Below are 11,090 nucleotides of genomic sequence, written 5' to 3'. Positions count from 1 at the left end.
CTGAGACCGAAGTGTGCCGCTTCCCCCGGCGTGCAAACCCTCCTCCCGGGGTTGGAATGCAAAGTGGTGCAACCCCATTCAGCCCAGCCAGTAGACGATTACCTCTCCGAGCCTCAGTTTCCCCATCTGTATAACACGGCTGGAACCAGCTTGCCTGAGATTAAATGACAAAATCGATCGCCCTGGAGAAGGGATGATATAATGTGGCAAAACAGATCAAACTGGTTGTAAAGGAACAGCCGTACCCCCAGGCCTGGCTTCCTGGACAGCTGGGGCAGCCACCAGCCGCACGGGGGCTGTGGGGCCAGGGAGGAGCCCTCTCAGCTGTCCTCCAAAAGCCCTGGAAGTGTGCGGTAGGTTCACTCACATGAAACGAGGGAGGTGGCACAGGAAGTGACCAGCATTCCCCTGCACCACTGGGGCAGGCAGGAGGGGCCCCCACAGCTCCCTCCCCTGTACCCTTTCCTGGGGCAGGAAGCAAGGCCCACCCAGGATGTCAGGGGGTACTTTTGGGGGAGAGGGGTTTCTGCACCCCTGCCCAGGGGTCCAGCCCAGACAGGTTCAGGCCTGCCTTTGCTGGGCTCCCAGGGAAGTGGAGAGACAGAGCAGGCTCCTCACCATGGCAACCTTGCCTCCCCGCCCACCCACTCACAGTGCCTTCCCAGGCTCTCCCTGGGTGTTCGAGGCCAGCCCTGTCTGACCCCTGTCCACTGTGGAGATGCTGAGAGAGGGCTGCTGAACCCTGGAGTGCCCGTGGGGTGGGGTGGCTTCGGTCTGGAAGGGCGGCTAGCCTCTGCTGCTGGGTCGTGGCCTCTACGCCGTGTGAGTGCTTACAGGACAGGGGCTGTGGACACCAGAGCGACCTGAGCGAAGGGGGAAGGGGGCATAGGGTCCATGAACTGGGGGGGTGGGGCTGGTGCAGGTGGGGGTGGCCTCTGAGTGGCAGGTGAGCTGCAGGGCTGTGGGTGAGGGCCCTCTGACCCTACTTAGCTCCTTCACCCTCTCCCCTGCCAGCTCAGCCCCTTGCCAGGTGGGGCCCCTTTAAATACAAGGTTCTTTCCTCCCCCGGAGGCCCCTCCCCCAGTCTCCTGGGCAGCCAGGTAAACAAACCTGACCCCCAGCCTGCTGACATGGCCTCCCCCTCTTCCGGGGACCCCAGCAAAGCAAGTCTGCTGCCGCCTCCTGTACCTCTTCCAGGTGAGCAACCGGGGGTGGGGTGGAGGCAAAGGGGTGTCAGCCACACCTGGGGCTGAGACCGACAGGGCGACAGGGCGGGCAGCCAGCCCAGCCCTCTTCCTGGGAGACGGAGGGCTCTGCCAGGCCACACAGCGGGCCCCATCCCATGACTGACCCCCGTCCCTCCTGCTCTAGTTAGGGCCAGCTGCGCTGCCGCCCCACCCCCCACCCGGGGGTCCTGCCGCCCTTGCACCCTGAGCCCTGCAGTGGGGCAGGGTCCTCCTCCCTCAGGCTCCTTCCGGGTCATTCTCTGGCCCTGTCCCCCACCACATCCTTCGACCCACCCTGCTGCACTCAGAAGTACACTCCACGGCCTCTACTGGGGAGGGGTAGTCATACCCCTCACCGGGGGTTATTCCTCCCACTCCCTCCACCTCTTTGAATTTTGGATTCTGGTCACTGACCCTCTCCGTCTCTGCTGTGGGAACTGGTGATTTCTCCTATCACACTGGCCCCTCAGTCCCTATCCGTCTACCCCCCCAGGCCTGGTCATGCCCAGGCCTGGCCCCGCCCCCATCCAGGAGCCCCCCCTTACCCCCTCCAGGCCCTCTGCAGAAGGACTCCAGCATGCTTTGTGGGGGGGCACAGTTTCTAGAAAGTTCCCACCTCCTCCCACCAGTCCTGCCTTCCCTTCTCCCTCTCCCACCCCCTCTGCAGGATCATCACACCCTCACTCTTCTGTTGTGTCAGCCTGGCAGCCCCCCAACTTCCCGCCCACTCCCCTCCTGGGCCCATGCAGCTGAGCAGAGCTGGGGAACTCCACGGCACCAGTGCCTGTGGGGTCTTCCTGTGAGGCTGGGTCCCTGCCCCCCCCATTCCTCCTCTGTCCTCCCTCTCACCAAACCCAAGCCCCCGCCCCTCCTCTCCCTCCTCACACTCAGCTGGGGGCCTGCCCCCCTCACTGGGAAACTACCACCGTGGTTTCCCCCATGAGCCCTGCCCACCTGCACTTGTGCCCGCAGGTGCTGTCGGCCCCCACCTGTTCCTGTGCAGGGCCGAGACTGCCTTCCTGCTTGTCCTGTCCCTTCCCTCCTGGTCACGGCTGTCCCCAGAGCCGCCCCCCCCACCCGCCTCTGCCGCATCAGGACCCTCAGTCTCTTCACTGGGTCTCCGCATCGGCGCAGAAGTGTGCTGCTACTTGTCCCGTCACTTGACCCCACTTCCCTTTCAGCCCCCAGTTTGTCTGCTCCCCCTTTATAGCAGAACTCAAAAAGGTTATTTATACTCGCTGCCTCCCGATCGTTCCCTTCCACTCGCTCTCCAGCCCACTCGAAGCAGTCCTCCCTGTCGGGCACTTCGCTGAAGCAGCTAGACCCGAGGCCAGCTCGCATGCCTCGAGTGGCCTGCTGGCAGCTCGAGGTCGGGCCCTTCCTCCTGCGTGCCTCCTGGTTCTTCTCCTGCAGCTCTGCTGGCTCCCCTCCTCTCCCTGGCCTGGTGAGGGAGAAGGGCCTCTCCTCTCTCCTCACATCCTTGGTGATCTCGGTTCCTTTAAACACCAGCTTCCAGGAGCCTGTCCTAGCCTGCAGCCCCTACCCCAAGGGCAGGCTCATAGCCAGCGTCCTCCTCGCCTCTCGCCTGGCCCGTGTGAGGGCGCCCACCTTCCCAAGTCAGACCCCTGGCTCCCCACCCCCGACATGCTGCTCTGAACGATCCCCATCTCATTAAATGCAGCTCTTTTCTTCCAGCTGCTGAGCCCGAAAGCCTCGGCGTCTTCCTTCTTTTTCCCTCCTACCACACCTTCTCTACCAGGAGACCCTGTCGTTTCCACCTTCAAGGCAGATACAGAACCTGAATACCTCTCAGAACCGCCCTCACCTCACCAACAGCCCCTCTGCCCTGGTTTGCTGCCTGGGCTGCCTCGAGGTCTCCCAGCTGCTGCCCTCACCCCTCCACCCATAGGTACCACACCCACCCTCACCTGGCTACCTGCCCATCAGATGGTACCGCTCCCCTCATGCACCCTGGGGCTCTCTCCTCTCCTCTCCTCTCCTCTCCTCTCCTCTCCTCTCCTCTCCTCTCGTAGGAGCCTCATCCACAGTGACCCTCTTCTGCACAGCCCCTCCCCCGACCTCCGGCCCATCTGTTGGTGCCGACTCTGAGGCCAGGCCAGTGTCTGGAACAGAAGGGCAGCCCTGCAACTCCAGCGGCCTCCTCCCTGAGGCCTCCTGATGGGCAGACTGGACGGGCTGCTGTGGGTGGAGGCAACACCCTTTAGCCCATCCTGTGGGAGGCTCCTGTGCAGAGCCTTAGACCTGTCCGCGGTGCCGGGCGCTATAGGCCGGAGCCGCGGCTTGGGAGCTGTCCACGGTTCTGGACGCTACCGTCCTGCGGGCTGGCTTTGGCGCTGAGCTAATAAAAACACTTCCAGGTGCTAAGGCAGGTTCGCCAATGCTTTCTCATCTGTGAGGGCGGCAGAAGTGACTGATTGCTCCCATTTTCTAGAAGGAGAAACTGAGGGGCAGGGAAGTTAAAGGACTAGTCCAGGCTGTCACAGGCAGAAAGTAGGAGCTCCATCCCTGGCCTACCAGCTCTTTGCCCTGGAGTGCAGGCACAGGGCCTGAGTGTGGGGCTTACAGCTCTGACGCCTGGAACACGCGGTGCCCACGTGCACCTGTGTGAAGGGGAGGAGGACGACCATCCAGAGGCCCTGGCGCGGGGAGGGCATGGCCAGGTGGAAAGGGTCCCAGTCAGGGTCCTGAGCCACCCTCAGGGTGCGGGCATGGAGCAGCAGCCAGAGCCGCCGTCGGGGGCCATGGGTGGGCTTTGAGGGTGCAGAGACCCCCAAACCAGGGCAAAGTGCTGTGTTCATGTGCACAGGACTTTCTGAGAGCGGGTGCCTGGATTCCACCAGACCCTCCAGGAACCCATGTATGACTCACTTAAGAGCACAGGATGGAGGCCTAGAAACTTTCACATTTCTTTTCCGACCTTCCCTCCAGGGAGGGGCCCCAACGGAGACAGGACCGACTCACCTTCCAACCCGACCCCTGTCCCCTGTGGAGCTGTGCCTCCCCCTGCGTCCCGGGGCCAGCAGTGCCAGGCTGGGGACCAGACTCACCCTGGGCTCCTCCCCACTTTGATCTAAAGGGGCTGGCATTGGGCCCCTCAGCCTCCCCCCAGCAGAGTGCTCCTCCTGTTCTTGTCCTCACTTCATCCTTAGCTGGATGGGGCCTGACCTCTGGGCTGGGCCCCCATGGTCCATTCTCTGCACAGCCCAGAATCGACTCTCCATAGAAAGAGGCTAGGTAAGCCCTTCCCCATTCACCACTGTCAGTGGGATGAGCCCTGCATGGCCATCCTGGCCAAACTACCTAGGATCCCTCCCCATACGGAACTTTCCACCCAAATAATGTTTAGTGGCAGACACCCTTTCACACCATTCAGGGTCCTTCTGTCTTCATGGCTCTGGGGGCCCTTCCCTCATGTCCAAGGCTCAGCCACGTGGTACGTTCTCTTCTTCTCTCCCCATCGTCCTGCTTGTTTGGCAGCTCTGCCTGTTGCACAGTGGTCACTTGTCCTTGTCACCCATGCCCCGGCCCCACAGGTCCGGCCATGTCCCAGGAGATCCGCTTCCCAGACATCTATGGCGGGGACACGCAGCTCTGGGAGGCGCACTTCCGTGGCATCGGGCGCGCCTACCGTGCACTGGGCAAGGAGGATGACTTCACCATCCGCGTGCTCACAGAGGACTTCACGCTGCCCTTCCCATTTGCCTGGCCACCGGGGCCTGACCCTGCCAACGGGCCACTCTTCTATGACCCACGTGACCGAACCGGCTTCGACTTCCTGCTGCGGGGTCCAGGTGCCCTACCCCCTGCACTGCTGCGGCCCCTGCACAGCACGGCGCAGGCGGCCCTGCGCAAGCAGCACCTGGAGCGCCTGGCACTGAGCTACGCGCAGGCAGGTGCTGGCCAGCGGCCGGGCTTCATGTTCCTGGCACCTGGGCCCTCCACTAGCACCACCAGCAAGGGGCCTGCAGGATCTGAACCCACCACCCCCAGTGGGGGCACCCCAAGACTTGGGTAGCCCCCTGGTGTCCCCCAGAAAGTCAATAGAGAGTGCTTCTTATTCTCCCGCCCCTCTGACATTCTTTGCTGGATACCCCTGGACAGGCATGTGGTCCCTGCTGGGCCCTGATCTCAGCTCTGCCCCCAGGCCAGGCCTGGTTGACGGTGGGGCAGGTGAGCTGCATGGACCTCAAATGGACAGTGAGTGAAGGAGCAAAGTCAAAATGGCAGGTGGGACAGGGCTGCCAGAGGGAAGAGGACCTGGGAGAGGGAGGTGGTGGCTGGGCTTCCCCCAGTGCCTACCCTCGGGGGTCCTAGCCATCTGCGTACCAGTAACAAGGCAAGTCTGTGGGTATGGGGGCTCTCCCCCACAGGTCGAGACCCCAAAGTCCTGGCTCCTCCAAGGAGCAGCTGGGATCTGGTTCCTGGCGTGTCTGACTTCAAGTTCACACCCAGGAGTTTTCCCATTTTCCATGACAGAAGCACAGGGATGCGGGAGATGGGGGTAGGTGGGTGGAGAGGCAGGGGGAAGGGCAACAGGTCAGAGCAGAGACAGGGAGACAAGGAGCTGAGAGAACAGGGTGGGCAGAGGTGAGGCTATGATAGCAAAGGGGCTCCAAGGCAGGAAGGCCATGCAGGGCACCCCCACCCCCCTGCACTGCTGCTCCCCTGCTGGCTCTGGGGAGGAGGGGGTGCCTCCTGATTCCCACTTTGGGGCTGAGAGCATTAGCTGAGTTCGGAACAGCACTGGGGTCTGGCCTCCGTCTTAAGAGCACCTCCCTCTCCAGGTGACAAGCCACGGCAGAGACCTGCCTGCCGTGGGCTGGCGGGCAGCAGACCCCAGCAGCTTCCTCCTCTGACCCACACGCCGAAGGCCCAGGTCTCCTCTTGCTCAGGGCTGGGTTCCAGGCATGGCAGTGTGGCAGGCAGGCTGGGGGGTGCGCTCTCCCTCGAGTGCCGATAGAATCGGAGCTTTACTTTTTCCCTTTTCTTTTAACTCGAGGTTATTTATAGCTTCCTATTCGTGGGTAGAAATGTTTTTTTCCAAAGTCTTGCTCAGAGAACCAGCAACAGGAAATGCTCCTTCAGAGGGGGAGGAGACCTTGGGGCTCTGGAAGCGGGGTGTGCAACCCCCCACCTTCCACAGGTGGCCCCACAAAGCCCTTCACTCCTGCTCCAGCCCCTCCCCAGCCACAGACTTGCCTTTTCACTGGTACGCAGATGTGCATAGTCCCCATGTGACAGGTGACATTTGAATTGCAACGGGACAGCAGCGGTAAGGACGTGGGGTATCGCTACCCCACACTGTGTGCTCACGGCTTGGGTCCCCCAGAAGCCGTCCCTCCACCCGGATTCACGTGCAGGAGGTTTACTTGGGAGATGACACTTGGAAACATGAGTGGGGGAGTGAGGAAGGGAGGCCATGGAGGGAAAGAAGCCAGTAACAGGTGTGACATATGCCACGTGTCCCCTGTGGGCAGCGGCAGGCCCCACTGGGGACCCTGGGTGACAGCATGGCGCGTGTCTCCGACCTGTTGCACCCCAGGGACAAGGAAGCCCCCAGGGACATTGACTCCAGCAGGTCCGCTTGCCCTTGGGGGGACCGAGCGCTCGCCTCTCTCGAGAGCAGAAGTGCAGAGTCAAATTTACAACCTTCCACGACCAGTGGGAACGGCCACTTCACGGCTCTAGAGTGTAATGAGAATTTGGGGCTTATCTCGTATGTTTTTTAACTAAAAATGTTTCTGGAAATGTGACTGGGATGTAAGCTCGCTAAGCAGAGGGGCTGGGCACCCCGAGGGTCCCCCTTCCACCCTGGGTGCAGGTGGAGCCCTGGGGAGAGGGCAGGGTGCTGAGGCACCAACTCCGATTGCCGAGGCTGGGCTGTCTGCGCCTCGCAGCCCCCACAGGCTCCCGAGGGCCACAGAAAGCCGCACGCCTTCAGTGTCAAAGGGGCCAACTCCCCAATTTCCCAGGAACAGGGTCAGGGGTCAGGTGGGCTCCCCCCCATCCCCACTCCAGCTTCCTCGGGAACAGACTCTGAGGAGCAGTGAGGATGTTTAATTAATTGCAATTACAATCTTCAAAGGAAGCCAAGAGTTGAAAGTTGTTCCTAATTACTGTGTTAGGACGTCGGCCGGCTCCCCAGATTGACTGTGTTAGAATTTCTGATGGAGGATTAATTGAGTTGCTTGGAGGACCCACTTTGGGTTCCTCCTGTCAGATGAAGCCCTTGTCCAGCCGGCAAAGGCTGGGCCGGAGCTGATGCCCAAGCGCAACGGGCCTGGGGGGAGGCCAAAGGTGGTGGCCTGGAGGAAGATCCCACGGCCCAGGCCTCCGTCTGGACGCGCAGGGGAGGCTGGATGGCCAGAGCGGCTCCTTGCTGTCACCAGAGCGGCCGGCCAAGTCGTTCCTGTTCCTGCCTCCCAGCACTTCCCGGGCAGGCCTGCGCCCCCAACCCCGTGTGGTTGGGTGGTGACTGCTGGCCAGTGAGTCGCAGGCACCATGACGTCTGTCACTTCTGAGCACCAATTGCCAGAGCAAGACCCTCGGGAGTCCTGTCCCCTCTGCCGTGGCAACCAGGGTGTTTGAGACAGGGCCTCCTTCCTCATCCTGACTCCCGGGGGCCCTGTGGCGGGAGGGACAAACCACCACTGTTGCCGCAGCCCTGGAGACTTCACGCTTGTCCCCTCCTGCGGCGCAGTCTAGCCTCCCTGACCTTCTTGGGCTCCTGCAGGCAGGCAGGGCAGCTGCAGAGGGGGCGGGACCAGCGCAGAGAAGGACAGAGCTGCGGTGAGAACCGGGGAGGGGCCTCCTGAGTGTGGTGCCCACCCCCACCTCTGCCCTGCCATGGAGACAATGTGGGTATGTGGCTTACGCTGAGCTGCTGCCTCCCTCTGCCTCGGTTTCCTCACTTGTGGCCCGGGAGGCCTTGAAGACTGAATGAGGGGGAAGAAGCTTGTGGACAAGCCCATTCTCCTTTCTTCCACAGGCTGACAGCCCTCCAGGCATAAGGAAGGACTTGCCGCCTGAGTGCTAAGTGGCTCAGAGGGAGGCCACTGGAGAGGAGAAGTCTGAGCAGAACCCTCAGGGAAAGGGGCGGGGAGGCAGGCAGCAGGTGGGTGGAAGGGGAGGGTCCGGGTGTCCAGGACCAGAGTGGTGGGCTGCGGCCTGTCCCATGGGTTGGTTGGGAGCAGAGATATGGCATGACCTCAGGAATGCTTTGAACAGGCACTCATATTGCCCCCCCACCGCCCCAAGGGGAATTCAGTTTTTGGCGGATGAAGAAACCTCATTCTCACATATGAAGCACAGGCAGGCGTCCAGCTGCCCAGCAGACTCAATCTTAACATCTCGCCGGGGCGGGGCGGGGGTGGGGGGGGAGGCGAGTTAGGAACAAATGTTTGAAAACGCCCCTTAGGGATGTGGGGGAGGGCAAGGAAAGAGAGGCTGAGACCCACTGGTTGGAAGGCTCCCTCTGCCGCCGCCGTGGGTGGAACCCGGTCCAGGCTGGGTGTGAGGGAGGCCGGGGTGTGGGTGGCTGTGCTGCAGGTCCCTCGGAATGGGGCCACAGTGGGCTTTCCTGAAGGCCCGACAGGAACTGAGAGGAGCAGAGAAGTTAGGGACGCCCAGTGTTTGGCTGGTTCAGCGGGAGTGACCCCGGGGGGTAGTGCGGACCCTGCACGGCAGAAGCCTACAGGCTCACAGGTGTGTTGGGAACCCAGACTGGGCACAGAAGGACAGGTGTGGTGGTGGCTCAGATGCTTGAACAGCCTGGTGGAGGTGCAGGTGGAGCCCCTGGGCAAAGCAGGCCCTTGGGCTTCTCATCTGTGAAATGGGCCCTGATGCTGGGCCCACAGGCGGTTCCTCTCTGCCAGGTGGGGACTGACCCTGGCAGGGACACCAGGCCCTTTCAGGCCCCAATGCTGGGCTGTTGCCAGGTGAGGAGTGCTCCCCTGGCCCTGTAATTACTGAGCGCTAACGAGCCCTGAAATTAAATTAAGAAGAGGAGCTGACGCTGACATCCCTTCTCTCCCCACTGTGGGAGAGTTAATGAAGATCTCAGGGATGGACTGACGGACGGAGGCCGGGGAGGGCCATTCAGGGTGGGCTGCGCCTGGTTGCTGTAGGAGGGTGGGGACCTGGGGGTGTACAGGGTATTCTGATATTCAGGCAGCCCATGGGCTCACTGAACCCCAGAGACAAGGCGTGCCTGAGAGCATCCCCGACCAGGTGAGTCCCATCAGTCCCCCTTTTCCCAGCTGGGGAAACTGAGGCAGGCTCCGTTCAGGGCCTGGCTCAGGCCATGGGACTGACGGAGTCCCCCCAGTCATCGAGCTCTTGGGCCTGGTGGCTCAAAGCACCGGTGTCTGTGGCAGATGGGGCATCCTCGGGGTGGCCTCTGTCCTCCGACCCTGGCCCTGTCCGCAGCCGTGGGCCATGCTGGGTTGCAGCCAGTTCCCAGGCCGAGTGCTGGAAAAAGTCTCAAGGAGCCCCCGCGCTCCCCTTAAAGACGCAATTGTTCCCGATCCACGGCTCCGTGATGGTCGCCCGCCGCTCCCGGGGCGCTTCCTCGCTCCTGCAGTCGGCTCTGCATTAATCACGGCTAATTGCTAGCGGGAGCCGTTTATGTCAAGAGCCATTATTCCTGGGAATAAAGAGAAATAAAAGACGGCTCCTTTCAGGAAGCCGGGAGGAAGAGGGCCAGGCCCGGAAGAGGTCCCCCAGCTCCGGCGGCCCCCGTCCAGAGGCTCCAACTGGCCTGTGACAAATGGGGGCCCCGGGCCTCCACTGAATATTCAGAGAAGTGAGCACATCCATTCCGTTCACGCGTTTTTCTGAAGTTGCCGTGAGTTTCCTTGAAACCGAGGACGTTTTTTTTTTCCTTTCTCCTTTTTTTGGCAACAACAGCTGGGAATAAGTTGACACTTTCTGAAAACTGTCACGTGTTGCCCGGGGAGGGGCCCGGTGCACGCCAAGCCCCCGGGCCCTGATATGAGCTCGCACACCAGGCGGGGGCCCTGGCTCTGCAGGGGGTTTGTGGCGGACGGCGGGGGGGTGGGGGGGCGCCACCTGGGGCCCCAGGGCCCCAGGGGCTGCCAGAGAGGGGTCCCTGCACGTCGCTCACTGTTACTCCCGTGTGTGTGTCTCCATTTCCTCTGGAATGTGGCTCGGATCAGCTTATTAACCAGAATATCCGGTTGTTATTTTCTTTCAATCCGTGTGTTGTGCCTGACGTCTGCACACGTGTGTGCAGGTGCGTTTGTGCATGCATGTGCGTCTGCCCCTTGCCTGTCCCTCTCAGCAGCCCTCTGAGCTCGGTGACTTTAGGCGCACGTTACTGATGAGGAAACTGAGGCTGAGAGGGTGGAGGGGACCTGCTTGAGGCCCCCAAATGGCAGCTGCCCCAGCTTGGACGTCTGTGCCCAGAGGCGCAGAAGGCTGTGCAGGGTAGGACAGGCGGGTGGGGTGGGCTGGACACAGTGTCTGGACCCTTCCCACCTCCCTCTACCTCTCCCTGCTCCTGGCTGGCTGCTAGCCTCCCTGGAAGGCCTGCCCTCTGGCCCTGGGGTGTGTCCGGCTTCTCCAGCCTCAGGCTCCACAACAACCCCACTGGACACAGCCCCATTGGCAGCTCAGGAGGCCTGGCAGCCCCTCCCCATCCTGGGGCACCCTGTGGGGACAGTGTGCAAAGCCCTTTTCCTGTGTCACCCGTGGCCCCATGATGGAATGGACACAGCCCCATCCACAGAGCCAAGCCCTAGGAAGTGGTGACCCATTTTGAATGTCCTGTAGCCCAGCTTCTCCCATGTTCTTGCCTCATTGCTTGATGAGGCTGCCTGGCTC

At 61.8% G+C, this 11,090-nt stretch overlaps 1 protein-coding gene across 1 annotated transcript; it reads left to right on the top strand.

Moving 5' to 3' along the window:
* Nucleotides 1-1,123: 1,123 nt before the first annotated feature.
* C8H8orf90 (chromosome 8 C8orf90 homolog) lies at nucleotides 1,124-5,727 on the top strand. Its single transcript, XM_045181742.2, has 2 exons — nucleotides 1,124-1,197; nucleotides 4,781-5,727. The coding sequence occupies exons 1-2, from the start codon at nucleotides 1,131-1,133 to the stop codon at nucleotides 5,260-5,262; spliced, it is 549 nt and encodes a 182-aa protein (XP_045037677.1). The 5' UTR covers nucleotides 1,124-1,130; the 3' UTR covers nucleotides 5,263-5,727.
* Nucleotides 5,728-11,090: the final 5,363 nt, after the last annotated feature.

This window comes from Desmodus rotundus, chromosome 8 (assembly GCF_022682495.2).
Source record: "Desmodus rotundus isolate HL8 chromosome 8, HLdesRot8A.1, whole genome shotgun sequence".
Taxonomy (NCBI): Eukaryota; Metazoa; Chordata; class Mammalia; order Chiroptera; family Phyllostomidae; genus Desmodus; species Desmodus rotundus.
This window is presented reverse-complemented; position numbering and strand designations above follow the sequence as displayed.

Excerpts from the sequence above, each read along its gene's own strand:
- C8H8orf90 (XM_045181742.2), top strand. The coding sequence starts at position 1,131 with ATGGCCTCCCCCTCTTCCGGGGACCCCAGCAAAGCAAGTCTGCTGCCG. Across the intron at positions 1,198-4,780 it reads GCCTCCTGTACCTCTTCCAG|GTCCGGCCATGTCCCAGGAG; the intron begins GTGAGCAACCGG and ends CCGGCCCCACAG.